Source organism: Equus quagga, chromosome 8, assembly GCF_021613505.1.
Source record: "Equus quagga isolate Etosha38 chromosome 8, UCLA_HA_Equagga_1.0, whole genome shotgun sequence".
Lineage (NCBI taxonomy): Eukaryota > Metazoa > Chordata > Mammalia > Perissodactyla > Equidae > Equus > Equus quagga.
This window is the reverse complement of record NC_060274.1, coordinates 8,807,023-8,829,162: the sequence shown is the minus strand read 5'-3', so window position 1 is coordinate 8,829,162 and position 22,140 is coordinate 8,807,023. Positions and strand designations below refer to the sequence as shown.

The window sequence follows — 22,140 nt, the reverse complement described above, 5'->3', positions numbered from 1 at the left end:
GGGCAGAGGAAGCAACAGACAGAAACAGAAACTGGCAGGGCGGCTAACTGGACCCTCTGTTTTCTCTCTGAGCAAATGCTTCTCAAGCAACCCCACAGAGTTCAGCAAGCTTTGAGTCAGCGCCGTGCAGTTACGCTTGGCAATTGATGATTGGGACCTGAGTCAGCTAGAAATAGAAATAATCTGCTGAGAAAAGCCGGACAGCAGCTACTACATTTAGAGATAATTTTCTCCATCCTTCCAACTCTCCCTCCCTCCACTTCCCAACTGGCAAAAATAAAACTACAGCTACTGCTTTCTCTGGAAAATTTACTTAATGCTGAACACTCTCATTCCCCTAATATTGTCAGGAAACTGACTTTGCCATCTTCTTAGTAGACATTCATCTCTTTGTCGTGTAGAAGTCACAAGTCAAAACTATCATTATGTTGCATATGAGCTGTTGGTTTAAAATTCTGTTTAACTTTTCTGTTTGAAATTATGTGTTACTACTTATAGAGTGGTAGGAAGCCAACTTTCCAAGAAGGTTGAATTTACCAGGTTCTGTTATCTTCTTTTGCCCCATGTAGGTTATAATGGCAGACCAAATGGAGAAGGGAAAGTACTTCCTGGTAGTAATGGAAAACCCAATGGACAAAGAATTATCAATGGCCCTCAAGGAACAAAGTGGGTAGGGTAAACTTCTTTACACATACTAGTTGTTTTCATGCTTTTGGGAAGAGAAAAATGGTGGACATTGTATAACAATAAATGAAGTGGTCTTTTCTTTTCTTCTCTATCTTTAACCACTCAGATGGCAACATACTTGTATACTGTTTCCTTCAGTACTCAGAAAAATCTTTGATTCTCCTGAGTAGCTAGTTTGTGTTCTAGTAAGTTCTCTAGCTAGTAGGATAAGGCATGGGCCCTTGCTTCTCATTTGCCTTGATCACACAAAGATATGGCCCAACCACAGCAATGGCACAGAATCTGATGCATGCCCTTTACAATGAGCTTCTATTTTCCCAGTCCTGAAAGCTTTATTTTATTTTTATTTTTTGTTTATTGTTTGATTAAATAGTGCACATGTTTTCTGTAAGTTGTCCAAATCCTTTGTCAAGGGAAGCAGGGTAAAAACGAATAAAGAAATCAAAAAACCCTGAATCAAATAGGCAATTTTTATCAGATCACCTTTTGAATCTTCCAAGTTGTTGGAAGTCGTTTGTATAAAATAAAAAATAAATATTACTACTTCATGTATGTTTAAGCTAAATGAGTTTAACTTTCTGGGGTTAAGATAAATGTTTAGAGATTTTTGGTGGGTTGAGGTTAACGGGCAGAACAGTTAACAGTGTTTGGGCTTTGAAATATTTCTTCAAAGAGTCAACACATTATTCATAGTAGAATTCCAAGTCAAAACTTCCCATTTGTGAGCCAGCCCTGATGGCCTAGCGGTTAAAGTTTGGTGCTTTCACTGCTTCGGTGGCCCAGGTTTGTTTCCTGGTTGTGGAACCACACCACCCATCTGTCAGTAGCCATGCTGTGGTGGCGGCTCACATAGAAGAATGAGAAGGACTTACAGCTAGGATATACACCCATGCACTGCGGCTTTGGGGAGAAAAAAAAAAAAACCCCAACTTCCCATTTATAACAATAAAGTTTTAGGAAAACATATTAAAGCACTTCATGAAATTTTCAGGCCCAGGTGATCTAAAGATACATCTTATCATTTCTCAAAGGAACAGAAATTTATAATAGGAAGAATGCATATTAATAAAGCAAAATATCATCATCAACAAATTTGAATTGAAACTGTATGGAGTAGACCTCAAAAGCAGGGTTTATATAAATAAGTTTTATTTAAATTACTGAGACAGCACCCAACCAAGTGGCCTGCTTGCAGGGGTTCTTCCAGTGGCCTGATCTTGCAAAGGTGTAGTCCTCAAACTTTAGCGAGCATCCGAATCATAGGGTGGGAGGGGCTTGTCAAATATGCTCTGGGGTAGGGCCAGGTAATTTGCATTTCTGATAATATATGATGCTCAGGTGATGCGGAGGCTATCGGTCCTGGACCACACTTTTGAGAACCACCAGTTTACAGCATGAGCTTGTTTCTTAACAGAGATAATAATAGCTTTCCTTAAGTTTTATAATTCCTCAGAATATGAGCTTTTTGCATGCATACAAATTTAATTACAAATTCAATTGTTTTTGTTATAGCAACTTTGATTTTTAACATTAACAGCAAAGCTCATTTTTAATACACTAGGAATACATGTTCCTTGCAAGAAGTTAAAACAATTCAGATATAAATGAAAAAGATAATAAGCATCCTGGGGCCGGCCCGGTGGTGCAGCAGTTAAGTGCGCACATTCCACTTTGGTGGTCCGGGGTTCGCGGGTTCGGATCCTGGGTGAGGACATGGCACTGTGTGGCAAGCCATGCTGTGGTAGGTGTCCCACATATAAAGCAGAGGAAGATGGGCACAGATGTTAGCTCAGGGCCAGTCTTCCTCAGCAAAAAGAGGAGGATTGGCAGCAGATGTTAGCTCAGGGCTAATCTTCCTCAAAAGAAAAAAAAAGAAAAAATAAGCATCCCAAACCACTTCTCAGAGATAACCACTGTTAATAATTTGGGATAATATCTGTCCAGACTTTTTTCTCTGCAGTTTTAAGCTTATAGACACAAATGAATATATTTTTATTTTTGCAAAATAATCCTGTAATCTGAGTTCACATCAGTATATATCAATATATGTAGAATTTCCAAATCCTTTTCTTTGCCTGCATAGTATTGCACTGTCTGGAATAATTTACTTAATCTCTTCCTTCCAGTGATGGACACTGAGGTTGTTCCCTTCTTTTCAGCATTACACACAATGTACTAACCAGTAAAAGTATTTTGAACATCTTCATATATTTAAGGAACCTAAAACAGTTTACATTTCTTATGGGTAAGCTATTACTATATGAAATATGGTTGTCTTACATTTTATTCTTATTAAATCTTATGAATGATGCTGAGAAAAAGAATGTTTCTTGCTCACGTGATGGTTTCCTTCTGTGGAAGCTTCATGCACATATTCATGTGGTTGGATTAATGTGAACATTTTGAAATGTCCAATATATTCTTTAATCTATATTATGGATTTAGGTTGTGGATCTCGATCGTGGGTTAGTACTGAATGCAGAAGGAAGGCACCTCCAAGATTCGCATGGAAACCCTCTGCGGGTTAAGCTAGGAGGAGATGGTCGAACCATTGTGGGTAAGTGAGAGTGGTTCTGAAGGTACAGAAGTGTCCTGGATTACTCTAGAAGAACACCTCCTCTCTACCTCTTCCCCCTGATTTTTGATGGGGCCCTTGCTCCAGTTACTTTTAGCCATCTGGAAAAGAATGCCTCAAAAGAGGGAGAATTTAGCTTTTTCCCTGATACAACTGTAGTTATACATTTTTTCTACAGACTCCCCCATTTAGAAAAGGTGGTGCTAGCCTTCGACTTCATTCTTGAAACTGGGCAGCCAGGAGCACAGATGGACAAACTACAGCCCTCAGGCCAGACCTCGTCTACTGCCTGTTTTTGTATGGCCTATGAGCTCATAATAGTTTGTACATTTTTAAATGATTGCAAAGAAAAAATCAAAGAATAGCTAATATCTATGACATGTGAAAATTATATGAAATTTACATCTCAGTGTCATTCACAAAGTTTTATTGAAACATAGAAACACTCATTTGTTTGTATCCTGTCTATGGCTTTTTTTGCCCTGTGATGGCAGAGTTGAGGGGTTGCAACAGAGACGATGTGGCCCATGAAGCTTAAAATATTTACTCCCTGGCCCTTTACAGAAAAGGTTTGCCACGCCTGGTCCAAAGTAACATTTTACTCCTTAGGGGTAAGAATGAAGAAGAGGAAAGAATTACTTTCCTTATGAAAGACTGAGAGTTACTTCAGGGTAATGGGGCATATTGATGAAATATTTATATATTTATGTAAAGTAATACAGAGCAATGGACTATATAATAAGCCCAGGAATTTCTGGAAAGCAACAGATATTGCTACCTTGGCTGATATCTTTTTAATTATTTCTTTGCCCCTTACTGATTAAAATGTAGGAATACGTAAGCTTCGAGAAGACACTGTTTTGCTTGCTTTTTACTTCCTCTGGGTTGTTTCACCTTGCTGCACAGCTTGTGTTTCATTTTATTTCAGATCTGGGAGGGACCCCCGTGGTGAGCCCTGATGGCCTCCCCCTCTTTGGGCAGGGGCGGCATGGCAAACCTCTGGCCAGTGCCCAGGATAAGCCCATTTTGAGTCTTGGAGGGAAGCCTCTGGTGGGCTTGGAGGTCATCAAAACAACCACCCGTGTCCCCACCACAACCACTCGACCCACCACAACTCCAAGGCCCACCACAACAACCCGGAGGCCCACGACGACCACCACACGCCCAACGACCACCATCCGAACCACTACGCAGACAACCACCACCACCACCACCCCTCAACCCACCACCCCCATCCCCACCTGTGCCCCTGGGACCCTGGAGCGGCATGACGAAGATGGCAACCTCATAATGGGCTCCAATGGGGTCCCGGAGTGCTACCCTGAAGAAGGTAACCGCCTTTGTCCTAATGGTGGCCCACATAACTAGCATGCTGCATTTCCAAGTAGAGTCATAGAGGCTACAGGGCGGGGTAAGTAGGGTGCAGGGCGGAATGGCAGCCAGAGGCATGCAGTCCTGTGTCACAACTAGGGTTGTCAGATTGAGTGAATAAAAATATTGCATGGGACATGCTTATATGAAAAATTATTTCCTGTTTATCTAACATTCAAATCTAAGTGGGCATCCTATGTTTTATCTGGCAACTGTTGTCACAACCCAAGTCAAAAATTTAGCTGAAGCATGGGACATTCTTAGCTTGGACTAGCGTTTCCCAAAGTATGTTCTGCTGGATATTAGTAGATTAGCACTTATTATATATATATATTTTAAGAAGGTTCTGTGATTGGCTATGTGATTTAAACAAGGTTAAATGAATTTCTTACTGTTGGATCCTTCAGATCGTTGAATAGTCTCATCGTGAATTTCCAAGAAAAGTAGAGTTTCTCAAGCATGTTGGGTAGCTGAGCACTTTTTTGATCAGCTCTTCCTTTGGAAAATGCTAATCCTTGCTTGGCTGGGCTCTTGTGGCAGGAGGGGCTGTCCATTGGGTGGGATGGCGCCATTTCCCTGATTTGGGTTCTCCAATCAGGGCTAGCCTCTACCCCTGCCAGGTCTTCCTACTGGGAACAGCCCAGTCTCCGTCAAGAATGGAAGCTAGGACACTTTTGGCCAGGTCTCGGTGGAGCTGAGATGGCACCATCTTTTCTGCTCCGTCTCTGTCAAGTGGCTCCGGAAGAGGTCATCCTGTATTTGTGTCAGGCTCGGAGGAGGCAAATTCCTCCTCTTTCCCTCAGGTTGCAATGAATTGCAGGGTCGACTGTAAAGCTTATGTCTTTTTAAGCGAATGCAGAGTGAAGACCCTTCATTTCAGGAGTTATCTGCATGTGCTGAGTTCTTGCACAGCGTTGTTGACCGTGATAAGCCCAATGGATTTGAACTAGAATGCTGTGTCCAAAATGGGAATTCTGTTTGAAGTCAGCCCTTCCACGGAAAAATTCCAAATAAAGAGAAACACTGGATACGTCTAACAAATTCACACTAAAGAATAAGAAAACATACTAAAGAAGAGGATCCTTGGGAAGAAAGTTCTCACACCATCAGTGTACTCAGTGAGTACAAATGGGAATTTACCTTTGGATTTCTGGAATGAAAGTGTTATGTACTTTTCTTGACCTCTTATTTCTTCATACATTAATGTGTTTATTTAAAAAAATTGAAGTATAATTAGAATAGATATTTGCTTAATAGTTGGTTGTAAACAGAAGAGTGACTATTTTAGATTTGGTTTTAACTACTGTTATTACTAATATTTTGCATTTTCTTTCATCTGCTTTTATATAGGCCTGATAGCTTGTTCTTTTCTTTGTGTTTTTGGACTTCTATTTGACATGAAAATCAATATTTTTCTTGGCATTTTTGTTTCTTTGTGAGTCATGATATACATATGTGTAGTTTTTACTTCACTCATGTCCATTTTTCTAATTTCCTAGTAGCCAAGTATTGATAATAATTTGCCTCTAGGAAGCATTTTGAAAATAAGTATAAATGAATACAAAGTCTTGTGAAGGAATTAAATTTTGGGAGGGCAGCATGTCATCCTTAAACAATATTATAATGTAGTATAATTTATTATTTTAAAAATATTTCTATATGGCCTATCTTGCTTTTTTATTTCTGCTGCTCCACTGACAACTTTATTAAATATTTTCTTCCTTATATTAATTCTAATCATAGTTATTTTTAGTTTTAGTTTTTTTAGTGGCAGCTTTATTGAGATATAACTCACGTACCATAAAGTTCACCCTTTTAAAGGGTAGAGTTTAATGGTTTTCATTGTGTTCACAGAGTTGTGCAACCATCACCACTAGCAAATTCCAGAACATTCTCACCATCCCTGAAAGAAACTCATAGCCATAAGCAGTCACTCTTCATTTTCCACTCCTCCAAGCCCCTGGAAACCACTTACCTACTTTCTGCCTCTTTGTATTTGTCTATTCTGGACATTTCACTGTCCGGAAATAAGTGGCTTCTTTAATTTAGCATAATTTGTTTTCAAGTTTTATCCACCTTGTAGAGAATATCTGTACTTCATTCCTTTCATTGCTGATTAATATTCTGTTGTGTGGACATGCCACATTTTATCCATTCATCAGTTGATGGACATTTCAATTGTTTCCACCTTTTGGCTCTTATGAATAATGCTGCTTTGAACATTTATGTACAAGTTTTTTTTTTAACACCTGTTTTCAAATATCTTGGGTATATACTTGGTAGTAGAGTTGCTATATCCAAGAGTAACTCTATGTTAACTTTTTGAGGAGCTTACCAACTGTTTTCTAAAGTGGCTGGACCACCTTACATTCCCACCAGTAATGTATGAGGCTTCCAATTTCTCTCCATCTTCACCAACACTTGTTATGATCTGTCTTTTTAATTCTAGCCATCCTAGTGGGTGTGAAGTAGTATCACACTGTGGTTTTGATTTATGGCTCCCTAATAACTGATGATGTTGATGTAGGTATTTTTTATACTTTTAGTTTATAGGTTCTGAAAGTGAAAGTGTGTGTGATTAAGTTTTGTGTCTAGATAAGCCCTGATTTAGAGCTGAGTAAATTCATTTGATCAATCTTTCTTTATCTTTACCATTGGGACAATGATTTCATTATGAGGAAACCCATGTAGTCATTTAAAGAGGATGGAGTAGCTCTGTTTTTGTTTTCCTGGCTTTATTCATAATTTTGTAAAATAAAATGAGCAAATGATCATTAATCATACTCCATAATCTACTCCACACAGATCAGGTTCTGTGGGGGATACAGAAAAGCAGATGGCACGGCACTGCCTCTGAAGGGCTTGCCATCGAACTGAAATTACAGTAGATAGAAACAGCTCATCCTCTCCTCAGAAAACCAAATCGTTCATCCTTAAAATAGGGCAAAAAATAGGTTAAAGATCCTTTCACAATAACCCAGAGAGTTCTCCAGGCCTGAAGCCTTAGTGTCTCTTTGACTTCTTTTGCTCTTCCGTCTCCATTGTCAGGTCTCTTCAATCCCCACTGATTCTTCCTCCATCACCTTTCTTAGATTTGCTCCATTCTCTCCATCTCTAGGCTGGCCCTATTGGCCCAACCCGCAAATTATTATTCGTTATTGGGCCCCCTTACACCAACCTCCACTCACCACCTATCCAGATGCCCACCTCAGCACACATTTCTTGAACATTCCTGTGAGCCTGACACTGTTCTTGCCTTGGGAATACAAAGCATAGTCCCTGCTTCATCCATCATTGGAGTGGTACATGCCAGGGCTAATGATCGAGAAGGGCATAGAAGTGAGCATCTTGGGTGGGAATTAGCTTCTAAAGATGGCTTATAATTTGAAAATCAGAGTCAAAATTACTCAAAAATCCGATGCATTGTCTATAAAATACAATAGAGTTTGCCATTTCTTGGTGAACACCTTGTTGTGGGCTTGATGTGATGTGAAAAAAATGAATTCTGTAATTGCTATTATGACACTCGGGGCAGAGAGATGCTTTCAGTGAGAGGCTCTGATGTCAGCTGGGGGACTGTCCCAGGGATCCCCATCACACATTATCTACAGAACCACCCATACCACAGCTCCCTGCCTCTTGCTCTGCTCTCGAGTTTGTTTTCTCTCATGCACCTTCTCTGTTGTTGTATTAAGTATAGTTCAGTCCATAATGTACACTCACACATGCTGGGGCTCCACGTGTCCACAACCAGTATTGACCAAGTGACATTTTGGCCATGGCACTTTGCAGCCGAGTAGCCTGAAATGTTTGTTGCTGTGGCACTTATAACTTAGAACCTGCATTAGTGATCACTGGGTGAATACCTGACCTTCCAAGGTCTCCTCTCTGCCACCCCCATCCAGTCAACCATTTGTCATTACGTTCCATTGGCAAAAAGTCTTAAAATTTTTTTTCTAGCCCTCCAATTTTAAAATCTTCTTTTCAAATCTCAAAGTCTTGGCTCCTCGGGTCAAATCCTGCCCCCATTTTTCTTTAAGATACTGCTTTAGAATAACGTTCTGGGAATAACTTTATGTCATGCAGTCATTGAGCTGAGTCAAGCAGTCTTGATGCCCTTTCTCATTGATTATGGCTGCCATACTTGTATGTAGATTCCTGTAAGCATAGATGCATATTACATGCTTGTTTCATGTGTTTTTCCTTTTACTCCTCTCTCTACACACACACACACACACACACACAAACACACATACACTTTTTTTTTTACTTGATTTGACCTGCCTCATGAAATAATAAGCTCCTTGTGGTAGAGACAGTATCTCCTGCTTTATCTCAAATTCCTCACGGTACCTAATTACGCATCTTTGAATATCTAAACCATACCTTAAGCTATAGGCATTCTCCATTTTCTAACTGAAAAGTAAAAGCCAGTGATCCCTGTTTTTCAGGTTCCATTTCTCTGGTGAATCTGACGCTATTCTGTGTGTTTGGAAATGTTACGAGCCAGCTGAACATCTTCAACAATTTGTAACGTGACTTTGGGGCACGTTTCAGAAAAAGATCAGTCAGTGTGGAAAACAGTTCCACCCTGGCACGGCTCTCTCTCCAGACAGAAGACACAAGGAGAATAATTGAAAATTCACTTGAGTTGGACCAACCGTACAATTTGCAAAGATTGTTGGCTTTCAAATGGCTGTCATTTACCTTCTCGCTACACTTCTACTGAGAATATCATTTTCATAGTTTTTAAATATCTCTGAAGCTAAGGCTTTAACTCTTTGTGACATTTTGCACTCATTTTTTCATGACCATTTGGATAAACCACTCAAGAGAATAAACCGTGGTTGGTGGCTGGCAACTATTATATGAAGAGTTGGTTGGAAGCTTTCGACATCGATACTGACTTGATTTATAAAACTTTCAGTTTTACATAGTTCCAGTTGCTTCAAAATGGTGATCAGGTGGGACAAATTCTGATGGTCAGCTTTTAAAAAAAATTGTAAATAGGCTTCATTACATCTGGAAGTTATTTTTACCTGGAGTCAAGATGGTGCTATGGTGCCCTTTTAGAAAAATTATGCCTGAATTTATTTGGTCTTGAAAAAAGAAAAAAAGAACGCTAAATCACTCAGTAGGATGTTTACTTTTGCCAGAAGACTTACCTGTCACTCATTCAAGAAGTGATCCCAGTTTTCACATAGATGGCATCGTTTCTGTGACCTGCTACGTGCACCAGAGTATTTCAGTGCCTCAAGGAATGACATTCAACACCAAGAATCCATGAAGGAAACGCTATACTTTTCCCTTTTCTTGCTCACCCTGGGGTGCAAAAATTGTACAATTTATTCATTTTCGACCTGGCTAAAAATAATAATGAAAAGAAATGAATCTGAGCCAATAATGAGGAAAAATAAGACTATGTTCTGAAAAGTTAGATTGACTAGGGAAAGAAAATGGTATTCTGGGAAGTAACGGCAAGATAGCCCCAAACTCTGGGTGGTGTGAACTTGAAAACTGTCTGATTTGAACCAGCCCAGAAGTAATTCCTGCTGGATCCAGGCATATTGACGTTGGAATGACCTAAGGAAAAATTATGTCTAATAGTTTTTCCTGCAATGACCATCCTGACCGCTGTAGGGTGGATAATAATTTACAACTTCTCTCTTGCTGACGTTCATGGCCTCATCAGAATGCACTCAGGGTCACCACATTAAGGGCGAAGCAGATGCCAGCGCACCTCACAGGCCTCTGGTGGCTGTGGGCTTTTCACTAGAGAGGGGACGAGGTTAGCAGGGAGAGTGAAGCACAGGGAACACACCTGAGTGTGGTTTGCCAAGTTAGAATGTCGGAGGGGCAGGAAATTAACCTGCTTCTAGAACATTCGAGCAGTAAGATCAAGGGCAGGAAGGTGGGATGAATACAGGAGCTCACAGGTGGAGGGATTTTTGTCTCCCCCCAGAGCATCAACCGCCCACTCTGCTTGCTGCTTTCTGAGAATGCCTGTTCTCAGGCCTGTGACACCATGGCCAGGGGACCTTCCCACAGCATCCTGAGGGCCGCCTGGGCAGGCCCGGCATGTGGGCACCAAGGTGGTAGGAAGGGAGGTCAGAAAGCTCGCTGGGCTGGGGAGTGGAGTGGACATGCTGCAGAGGCGTCTTTCCTTTGATCTCCGGAGGGCATCTTGAGTGCCCCCTTCTCAGCACAAAGAAGAGAAAATCCGGGTTCCACCTCAGTGTCCTAATGCTCTTCCTTCTGAGAAAGCTGAGGAGGCCCTGGTATTGGCGACTTATTCACGCGGAGTGAGTCGCGGCACCGTTCTGAGAGACGGACTGAGAAGAAACCCTGGGGCGTTTGATGACCCTTTCTCCCCTCCTCCCTAGATGAGTTCTCGGGCCTGGAGACGGACACAGCGATACCCACGGAAGAGGCATACGTGATCTATGATGAAGGTACTAACTGACGTTAAACACGTTAGTTGGACAATTTCTTTCTCGATCGCAGGATCTTATTTTAGTTACTAACTGAATGGGCGCAACCGCAGTTTCCTTCAGGACTCTGCGCTGGGGGGCAATGCGTAGGGAAGTTACGCATTGGATTACGTTACGCAATACGCGTAGGGAAGTTACGCACCCTTCTAAGGTAAATTACCCCCCAATACGTATCCGATCCAAGGGAAAACAGTGAGCTTGAGAGGCAACGTAGCGCCAGACAAGTCACCTGTGCTCCCCATTCTCCCCCTCCCCACCCCTCCATCCTCTAGAAATTCTGGAGCTGCTTGCGTCTGGGCCTCCCCCTTCCACCACTCTTTGTACCAACGTCTCAGCTTCCTCTCTTGGCTCTTCTCATTTTTCTTCTTTCCTTTTCTCTCCTTTTCTAGTTACATAAAAAAATGCAGTGCTCTAGGTGGGTTAGTTTTTCATCGTAGACTCTTTTCAAGTAAGGGTGAGTTTACAAGATTAAGAATACAAAATGCGTTGAATACAATCTGGAACCGCTTAACTCGGTAACTGGTAACGAATGCTGTTATTGTACTTGTGACTGTTCGGTGTGTCTTCTAAGTTGCCTCTGCAGTTGAAGAACTGCACGTTCTTCTTGGGGCGCATCTTGTCCCGACCCCAGCGCCACCTTTGACACTCAAGATGGCCTCCCTTTTATGCTTCATCTTGCTTGCTATTATCTGTAGCTCCAACGGCCGTAAATCCCAAATGTGGGAATAATATCACCTTTGATGCAATCATCATAAAGTTTGACGTAGTGGTTTAATCTCAGTTTTCAAACAAAAACTGACTTAAAAGAAAAACAGCAGCTGTCAGAAAGCGAAGGAAGGTTTCTTAGCACCTTTGAAAATACTAAGCACCTGTCTTATGATCTTTGAGCTGTTGTGGAGGGAGCAGAGTTTTCTTTTCTTTTTTAAATGTTAAAGGATTAGTTCTCATAATAGGATTAATCTCACCTCCTCCCCAGAAAAAAGCCCATACACAGAGATAAATTCTTTTAAAATTTAGTTTATTTTCTGATGTGAATCTTCTATGACTCTAAAAGGGAAAATTATTTAGGTAAAGAATGGCCTTGGACCAGTAAAAAGAATGTACTAAACTGGATGAATTGTAAGGTTCTGTCCAGCTTTGATTGTAAAATCTCGTTTTTCTGGTCCTATGTGTTTCCTTTTTCCTTCCCTTTCTTTTATCTGCAGCTGCTCTTCGGAGGGGCCTGAAATGTGGGGAAATGTTGTTTTATTAGAAACAAACTGTGTTTAGGCATAGCATTTATTTTAGGGTATATGTGTGCATGCTGTAGTCGAGTTGACTCTTAAGAAGGCATCTTTTGACTGCAGACAGTGCCCCTTTTCTGGAAGTGCCCACTTACACAACCTTCCTATCATTTCAGATTATGAATTTGAGACCTCGAAGCCACAGGCCACCACCACGCCCACCACCACGCCCTCCACCACGCCCTCCACCACGGCTGCCACACCCAAGGTCATCCCTCCAGAAGGCTCCATTAGTTCTTTTCCTGAAGAAGAATTTGATCTGGCTGGAAAGAAACGATTTGTTGGTAAATAGAACTTGCTTAATCAGAGAAGCATGGGGTTCTTAACTTTTGTTCTTTGAAGAAGAGCATAACTAATCTCTTGGCCTGGCCAGGGCGGTGCATTGGGAGCAGAAGCTTTCCCGGAATGAAGTTTCCATCTGGGATGGTTCAGTGAGTCAGTCCTGTTGAGATTCGCATTAACTTGCTTTCTGCAGAAGCCAGGAGAGGGAGGCATGCGGAGAACACTTGGCGTCCCACAGAGTAGGGTTTAGAAAGGCTGCCTTGTGCAGACTAAGAGGGAGGAGCACGTAAAAATCATCAGGACCAGGGAACATGAGTATTTTTATTGTCTCTCTCTCTTCTAAGATGAGACTTACCTTAGGCCTTGCCTGCAGGTCGTTCAATTCTTGCTAAAAGATGAGCGGTTTACTGAATTGAACTACTGGTACTTCTTATCATACCTCAGCGCCGAAGTTGTTTTTAGAAATTTATTTTACTCTTTTTTGTCAGTTACTAAAACAGTTTCAAGAGGAAATTTGATCGCACTAAACTGTGTGGCATTCCCTCGGAGTTTTCTCTTCTCATGTCCTTAATGAACTTCGCTAATGAGACAGTTAGATTAACATATTACTAAGTGGAAAAAAGTAATATATTACTGAGTGGCGACAGGCGACAGCTTAAACTAATATCACACTTTTCTGCTTCCAAAATAAATGTTCTGCCATAAGCAGAGAACAGCTCTTGCCAGTCAAGACGTAGTATGGAGTGTGTGAACCACATGTACTTGAAGAACAAGAATATTAATTTGAGGTAGCATTCCTGAGGCCAATTCTAATGCTGGCTGATGGCATGTGGCGGCCTGGCCGAATTCACCAAATGTTCTGACTTTTCTCTCCTTGTTCCATGGCAGAAATTGAAAAGCTTTTTATTAGTAGCTGTTCCAAAGAACTCTTCTGAAGACAGAAAGGTTTACTATAGTCTGGCTATTTTTGTAATCTGTAACTCTATGAAGTAGAGTATATTACTCCCCAAAACTTACCAATGAGATCCATGGACAAGCTCTAAAGGCCTAACTTTATACAAATTGTTAGAAAACAGAGGAGTTAAAAATTGCTTTTAGTTCTAAAGGTCACTGAGAGAGAATGAGAACCTGGTACCAAAAGGTGCAATGGAACATTTAGAAAGTACTAGAAACTGTTACTTGGGAGCACTGGGAAGTCTTGCATATATAGAGCTCCAACCCAATTCCTTGGCTTGTCTAACTTCTTATAGAGGGTATGTAATAAAAAGGGCTGTGGACTAGAGGTAGTCTCCTTACTTCATGGGCCCCCTCTCAGGGTCATTGGCTCTGCTGGAACATGGGGCATCAGTCCATGCCCTGCCTTATTCCCAAGCCCTGTATCCACTGAGATAGTATGTGTAGAAAAAGCTTGAATCTGTTATTGTACTGAGCAGTAATGTTGTGGAAGGCTGCTCAGGCCTGGTCTTGTGCAGATATTCCAGAAGGTTATGGGGAGCCCTAAAGCCCCAGAGAAGACCATCCAGGACTAAAGGCTAGAGGCTGTCCATCTTGATCAGTGTATATTTTTTTCCAGTCCCAAGACAGTCCAGGGAATGAACTGTGTTAGGAGAGCTCTAGTTAAGTGTCAGCTGGGCCCGATTCACACTTTTACAAATGTTTGGGCATAGGACTGGCAGAATGCTGCAGACTTACACTACACTGATTATAGTTTGGGGATCATTCACAATTACTTGAGGGCATAGTCGTCAATGTTGATGGGGCAATAGGATCTTTTGAAACCAGGAGATTGAAAGACGTAAATGAGTGGATCCGTTAAGGAGGGGTAGGGATGTACTTCTGAGTTTGGCATCAGGGCTGATGGCCCTTGGAGCCTCTGTCTAGCAGGGAGAGACTGAATGGTGAATCTACTCCATGGGGCAGATGTTATGTTTCTGCCTCCAGGGAAAGATTTCAGCAATCCAATTGGGTATCTCTGTTCTTTTCCAGCTCCTTATGTGACATACCTAAATAAAGACCCATCAGCCCCATGCTCTCTCACTGATGCTCTGGACCACTTCCAAGTGGAAAGCCTGGATGAAATCATTCCAAACGACCTGAGGAAGAGTGACCTGCCTCCTCAGCATGTCCCCCGCAACATCACCGTGGTTGCTGTGGAAGGCTGCCACTCATTTGTCATTGTGGACTGGGACAAAGCCTCCCCAGGAGATGTGGTAACAGGTGTGTTAAGGAAGAGGCTCAAAGTTCCCGTAAACCTGTAGGTGGGAAATACAGATAATAAAGGATGGATGGATGATGGATGAGTGGATGGATAGATGGATGGATGGACCGGATGGATGGACCAGATGGATGGATGCATGGGTGGATGGATGGATGCATGCATGGATGGATGAATACAGATGTCTTCTTTCAAAAGGATGAAGTGTAGGCAGTAAGGGCAGGGTTGTGGGGTACTATGAAGAGCACTGGATGGAAGTCAGAAGTCTTGAATCCTAGTCCCAGATTGGTTTATATGACCTTGAGCTAGCTACTTCATCTCCCTGGACTTTGGTTTCCTCATATGTGAAATATTGTTACATCTCTAACACTCTATAATCCTGAAAATGGCCAGGGAGTCCACATAACCACTTTTAAGATCAGATCCTGCAGCACAGGTGGTGAAAGAACTCCTACTTTGTGCTGCCCCATGTCAGAGTCAACCCTGGGATCATGACTCTGCCTCTCCCCTTCTTTCCATGCCTGCTAAGTGCTTCCAGAATAGTCTGGGTGCTCCTGAATTCCATATGTGGGAATTGGATGTGATGGAAAATGCCCAGGAGTCTTGAGCCTCCTAAGTCTTGGCCTGTGAGATGTTCATGAGTTCATTTGACTCTGCTAACGATATATTTGAGGATAAATCTGTCGAAATAAGTTCTTACAGAAAAAAATTAATATTTTCTTTGAATAGATCCTTCCTTTGCAAATGACTTCTTCTGGGCCTGCGAGTTGTATAGGAGGAAGGAAATGTGTGTCTGTGTCTGTGTGTGTCTCTTGGGACTGGGGAGCGGTGGTGGTGTAGGTTAGAGCTTGACATGTTATCTGTCACTATTATGCTGGTGTAGTTCATAGAATTCAAAATGTCTAGGCTTTTGCTTTATGTCCCAATATTATCTCTTAAAATGAGAAAAAATGTCCAGGAACATTCAAAGAGTGACTTTTCTTATGGAGTTTGTACTCCAAAAGCCCAAAAGCCAGAAAAAAGGACACAGGAAAAAATGCCCCTGGATCTTGTGCCAGGTGAGGTTGAAGGGCCCAGGTGGGTGGTGAGGATGCGGGCGGGATCCAGGAGTCTGAGTCTTTGGTGTGACTAAAAGAGCTGGTCCCTCCAGCATGTGTGCTGTGTGGGCTGCTGAGACCAATTTCTGCGAAGTCCAGTAAGTTCCTAATAGAAAGCAAATAAATCAGTGGAAGGAGGAAAACTTGTAGTCAAACAGCCATAAAATTCTTTTATTAATTGAATATGATTTTATGAGTGGCAATTTTGTATTGAGTTCATAATAGTTTACATCAATGTGAAATTTCAGTTGTACATTATTTCTTGACTGTCACCACATGACCCTTCACCCTTCACCCCCTGTGCTGACCCCAGCCCACCTTCCCCTGGTAACCGCTGAACGTTTTCTTTGTCCATGTGTTTGTTCGTATTCCACATGTGAGTGAAATCATCTGATGTTTGTCTTTCTCTGTCTGGCTTATTTCGCTTAGCATAATTCCCTTCAGGTCCATCCATGTTATTGCAAATGGGATGATCTTGTCTTTTTTATGGCTGAGTAGTATTCCAATGAATGGCAATTCTTAAAAGCCAGCAAGCATACAGAAAAAATCATTGAAAATCTTATTTCAAGCTCTTTAGCTTTTGCTCTCTTGTGTAACAAATGTTACTTAACATAAATATACCACTGTGCCCTGAGCCATGGGGCGTCTGAGAAACAGTGGCTGCAGGATGAGTGCCGTGGCCACACTAAACATGCCTCAAAGGCTGGTGCAGGAGGAGCTGTCTGAGGACTCCCAATAAATATCTTCACTCAGACGTGATTCCTGTGTTATCCTGTAGAGGGCGTGCTTCTGGAACGCGTGCTCTTGTTAACTTCACATCCCAAGTCATTCAAGGCTCTCCAGAGACACGGATATCATCATATCATCACAAACCCTACACCTAACCTGAAACCAAACCTCGGTGCCCTAGTCATGAGTACTCATGCCCTAGTGTAAATAATATGGATGAGCTATTTATAGGGACTTGGGCACTCCCAATATAAAATTGTGCCAACTCCTGCCAAGCTGATGACCATGGAACGTTTCAGCACATGACAGCCCTGTAACATGCAGGAGAAGCAGCAGACCCCGAAAGGCTAAAAGAGAAAATAGTGCAAGCTCTTTATCAGCTAGTAAATCAAGCACTAACGTTTTACCTGCATGACAAGGAAGCGAAGTGGATACATGGATACATCCGAAACCTAAAAAGAATATCACACTTTCGGACCCACCGCAGAGCATTTGGATTCTGGTAGCTGTGTGAGATGTCGAGTGCGCTGCCCGGCTGTTCTTTCTTTTACTGGCAGGCAGTCGAGTCAATGTGTAACAAGGTGGTATCCAGCAATATGAAACCCCTGCAGCATAAATAGGCCTGCGACCAGGCGCTTTTCCTAATCACTCCTAATAAAAGAAGTGGTTGCGCCATTCGGAGTGATGCCATGGGAAGTCACCAAAGTGATGGCCTCTTAGTTTTTCAGGACTAGCTCATCAGTGTTTCAGGACTGCTTTTGAGAAGAACAAGAGAGAAACCAGGAGTTACATGTGCTCAGCAAGTACATGATCGAAACCCAGGCCCTGACAATGCAGACACAGGATAAGCAGAGAAACCTGTGCACCACCTGGGGAGAAGCACAGGGTTCCGATGGAAGCTGGAGATCAGAGGGGAAGAGCCATGCCCACCCAACGCCAGGGCTCCTAGAGCACACTTGTGAGCCAGATCCACCACTGGGTGGGCCGTTGTTACATGCAGCATCACTGTAAGCACAAATAGCTTGATGTCACCGTTGTCAGAGGAAGAGAGAATCCTATGGAGAGAGCAGCAACGCTTCACAGGTTCTCACACAATATTTCTAGAAAACAGAGAAGAATGAATTTCTCCAGGGAGCAGTGTGGAGAGGGCTTCAGAGCCCTGTGCACCTGCGTCTAGTTCCGGCACGCCCATAGCTGCATGCTAACCAATCCACTCTTTTTATGTTCCCAAGATAGCAGTACTCAGTGCTCAGCAGTGCTCAGCAGTGCAGTACTCAGCAATCACAGGTTGCTAAATGTAAGGAGTTAGCCTCTTAGATGCATTTGATGCTGTTCATCTCTTCCTCCTTGGCTTGCGGTCCAAGTCTCTCAACCTCAGACTCTCTTATAGACTCACCCTCTTTCATCTTAGCATTAAGTGCTGGAATTTCTCAAGGCTTGGTCTCAGTCCTTTTTTCTTCTTGCTCTGTCTTCTCTCCCTCCAGGATCTCACCCAGGCACCTGGTTTTAATTCCTCTTGGAGTTGAGTCATTGATTTATAGCTCAAGGCCAAGCCTGCCTCTCCTCTGAGCCTCAGACAGTGAAATCAGATGTCCACTGGGTATTGTCACCAAGATGTCCCCAAAGCATCTCAGACTCAGTGTATCCAAAATCAAACTCAGGATCCTTCTGATCCCCAAACCTGCTCATCTGTGTTTCCTGTCTCAGAGAGTGGCCCCATTTCCCACCCATTTTTGTCAGCCTGAAGCTTTGGGGTCGTCTTCAAATCTTCTTTTATTTCCCTTCTATGTTCAGTTCATCATGAAATCCTGTCAATTTTACCTTGCAGGTTTCTCTTGAACCCATCCGTTTCTCTCCATTAACCACCACATTAAGCTGAGCTGTTGCCACCTCTCACCTGAGTATTGCAATAGCCGTGTAGCTAGACTGCCCCATCCACACCCCACACCCAATCTGTTCTCCACCCTGCACCAGAGAGGCGTTGAAGGCAGTCTGGAAAGCAAAAGCCGGTGTGACCTAAGGACACTGCACATCGTTCCATTCTGTGCTTCTCTAGCCTCATCTCAGGCTGTCCCCACCCTGCCACTCCAAGGCTCCTCGTCCTCTGCTTCCTTCCTCGTCAGCATCTCTGCTCAGGTGCTCCCTCTACCTGGACTCCTCCCCACCTCCCACCATGCACCTTAGCTGCTTCCCATCCTTCACTTCTCAGCCACATCTTCCTGGCCCCAGGGAAGCTCTCCATGTCCTCCATGACCAGGTCAGCTCTCCCTCTACCGCCACCCCACCAGGCACATGGGCTGCTCTTTCGTAGTTTGAATCACAGCTGTATAGTTCTGTTTGTCTGTCTGCCCTACTGCTCCGTGAGTTTTAGATAAAACGAGTCACTATTTTATCTCCAGTGCTTAGTACAGTGTCTGACAAATAGTGGGCACATAACAAATATCTGTTGAATAAATTAACGAGTGTGAACTTGGAGGAGATGTTTAACCTCTCTCAAAGACTCAGTTTCCTCATGTGTCAGCATGGGGATGGCAATGCCTACATACTAGGATCAGGAGACTTAATCAAAATAAAATAGTGAGGGGCTGGCCCAGTGGTGTAGTGGTTAAGTTTGCATGCTCTGCTTCAGTGACCCAGGGTTCTAGTTCAGATCCTGGGTGTGGACCTATGCACCACTTGTCAAGTTATGCTGTGGTGGCATCCCACATAAATTGAAGAAGATTGGCACAGATGTTAGCTCAGGGCCAATCTTCCTCACCAAAAAAAAAAAGAAAAGAAAAGAAAGCAATTGAAAGTGGTTAGCATAATGTTTGGTACATAGGAAGTGCTGGGCAAATGTTTTCTTCCTTTGTGTATAACATAATGGACCTAGTGTAAAGAGTGTGCTGGGTTGGGACATGAACTTCACTTGGCCTTTTGAGGCAGCCTGGAAGGCTGGGCATGTGTCAGGACTGAGGGCCCACCCACTGAGGTCCATTAAATAGCAGATAAGGCAGAAAGAAGAGCTGCTTGACTGCCGTCATTAGACGTTAAGGTCAAGGGCAGGCACAGCTATTCAACAAGTAGAAACCGAAGGAGAGCCTTCACCCAGTGGGTGAGGAGACCACAGTGAGTCTAGGGTCTTTCAGACACACACATTCACACACACACACACACACACACACACGGCATTGACCACCAATGGTTTCTTCATTTCATGTGAAGGTCAGTTGTATTTATCTCTGCCAGGAGATTCTTAAGTACTTGTGTGGAGGTCACGGCTCTTTTCTTCTGCTGCCTTTTTCGCTGTGCAGTCAAGATTAGATATGATTCCTTCTGAGGAGATGGGGAAGGCCAGGGAATGCAGAAGGTAAGAAGAAGGAAAGAGGTAGGGAGCCAACAGTCGTCAGGAAGTGTCTTTAATTTTGTTATCTGCATCTGGATTCACCAGAAGGTCCCAAAATCATACCCCATCCTGACCCAGCACGCAGCTTGCTCCCCTTCTTGACCCTCTCCCACTGAGCTGCCTCTACGCCCTTGCCTCATCCCCATCCTCCTCCACTGAGTTACGCCTCTTGTGTGATGTGGTTCCTTGATCCTCATTGGGTTCTTCCTTCCACTTGTAGGTTACTTGGTTTACAGTGCATCCTATGAAGACTTCATCAGGAACAAGTGGTCCACTCAAGCTTCCTCAGTAACTCATTTGCCCATTGAGAATCTGAAGCCAAACACAAGGTATGATGTGTCAGTCATCTAAAACCAAAAAATGAGACCTGTGTGCATGGTTACAGATATCCTTAGAGGATCAATCAAAATGTTTTTATGATTTCTTTTGTATTCTCTCTTTGGTTCTCAGTGAATATCAATGAACACTGACCATATGTCATGTATTTTTCTTAGAAGAAATTACTATATGGATTGTAATTGTCAGTCTGTTGTGTTTATATTTTGTTCCTTCTTTTCCAAAGACTAAACACTACCTGCCATTGGGTGAAGAAAGGTTGTTCTGTGTGTTGAAATGGAATTGATCCATTTGTAGTCATCCATGTGGTGGCATTAGACAGCACAACCTTCATTTGTGACATTAATGGCGCCACAATTGCTAAACATGTTAATTAACTGGTCCTCAAACTCTATGGTGTAGAAGTTCAGACCATTCAAGAAAGATGCATTTTACATGGCAATAAAGGTTCCAACTACATCTTCCCAAACTGGGCAGTTGCTAGCTGGCCAGAGGGCCACCTGGGAGCCAGAGTTTATGGCCTTCGGTGTGAAATTTGCAAAACTTGTTCTCAAGGGTGCAAAGAGGATGAGTGGGCATTTCCTCTTTTATGCCATCTGTTTTTTGAATGGTAATCGTCATCAGGAAAGTTTCCATGGTGGATGAACATTGGCAAAACACCAGACACGTGATGGTGGAGCAGTGGTGTGCTTGTAAACCTGCGCTCTGGGGAAAAAAAATCCCTGGTTTAGAGTGTTTGCCAATTTCTGTAATGTAAATACCCCCACCATGGCCAATTTCAGGCTACCAGTGGGCCTGCAGATTTCCTGAATATTTAATGATCAGCTCCCTCAAGCCCGTGCAAATGGCTCCAGCACACCGCTGTCATATCAAGGCAGCATATTTATGTAGCAAAGAGCTCTAGGTGATGTGATGGTGGGCCTGAGGTCTCCCATTTTCTGCACAGAGGTTGGAACAAAATTCTCTCCTTAAACAGAAGAAGAGGATAGAAACTGGACAATAGCCATGGGTATTGAGAGACTTCTCAACTAGCCTAGAACTTTCCTCAGGGTATTTTAATGTGCCATTTGGGCCCCCCTGAACTGACTTTCATAAACTATTATGAAATTCAGGATTTAGAAGATTAAAAAGCAAGTACTAAAACATGAAGCTGAGAAAAGACTTTTCTTTATTTTCCCCTAATAGAAATGAAAAATTGATTAAAACAAAAACAACAAAACTAAAGAAAACCAGGTCAACATCCAACTTTTTTATTGTGTGCAGCGTGACACTGCTTTCGTAGCACAGCCGGTATCAGAAAGCTGAAAGAGGCCTTGGAGATGTTTTCACATAGTCACTTGCTGTAGAATTTGAATCCTTGTCTCTCATGCACCACCCCCTCCCTGCCCCCGCCCCAACAGTCCAATGTCTTTCCACAACTTCTGCTGCCAGGCTGATGTTGAGTTTTGAGTAATGGCAGGACATGGTTATGTAGGATGAAGGTTTGTTCATTCTTTCAACAGTGTGAATGAGCACCTGTGATTCATTCGGTTCATACTTACTATTTGCTCAAGGCCAGGCCCATGTCATGCACTAGGGGTAGAACGTGGGAGTGGTGGGCAGGCATAAAATACACTGTGGCCCTGTCCTCATGGGGCTCACAGTCTGGTCAAGGAAACAGATTGCTCATAAACAACATAAATATAAACT

The 22,140-nt window shown here is 42.8% G+C and overlaps 1 protein-coding gene across 2 annotated transcripts in view; it reads left to right on the top strand.

Moving 5' to 3' along the window:
* FNDC1 (fibronectin type III domain containing 1) overlaps positions 1 to 22,140 on the top strand; it is a 96,790-nt gene that overhangs the window by 63,057 nt on the left and 11,593 nt on the right. For both annotated transcript variants that reach the window (XM_046669587.1, XM_046669586.1), the window contains exons 12-18: positions 570 to 670; positions 3,133 to 3,244; positions 4,191 to 4,592; positions 11,017 to 11,085; positions 12,524 to 12,691; positions 14,676 to 14,906; positions 20,336 to 20,444. In XM_046669587.1, coding sequence (XP_046525543.1) covers positions 570 to 670; positions 3,133 to 3,244; positions 4,191 to 4,592; positions 11,017 to 11,085; positions 12,524 to 12,691; positions 14,676 to 14,906; positions 20,336 to 20,444 — 1,192 coding nt within the window. The remainder of the gene's footprint in view (positions 1 to 569; positions 671 to 3,132; positions 3,245 to 4,190; positions 4,593 to 11,016; positions 11,086 to 12,523; positions 12,692 to 14,675; positions 14,907 to 20,335; positions 20,445 to 22,140) is intronic.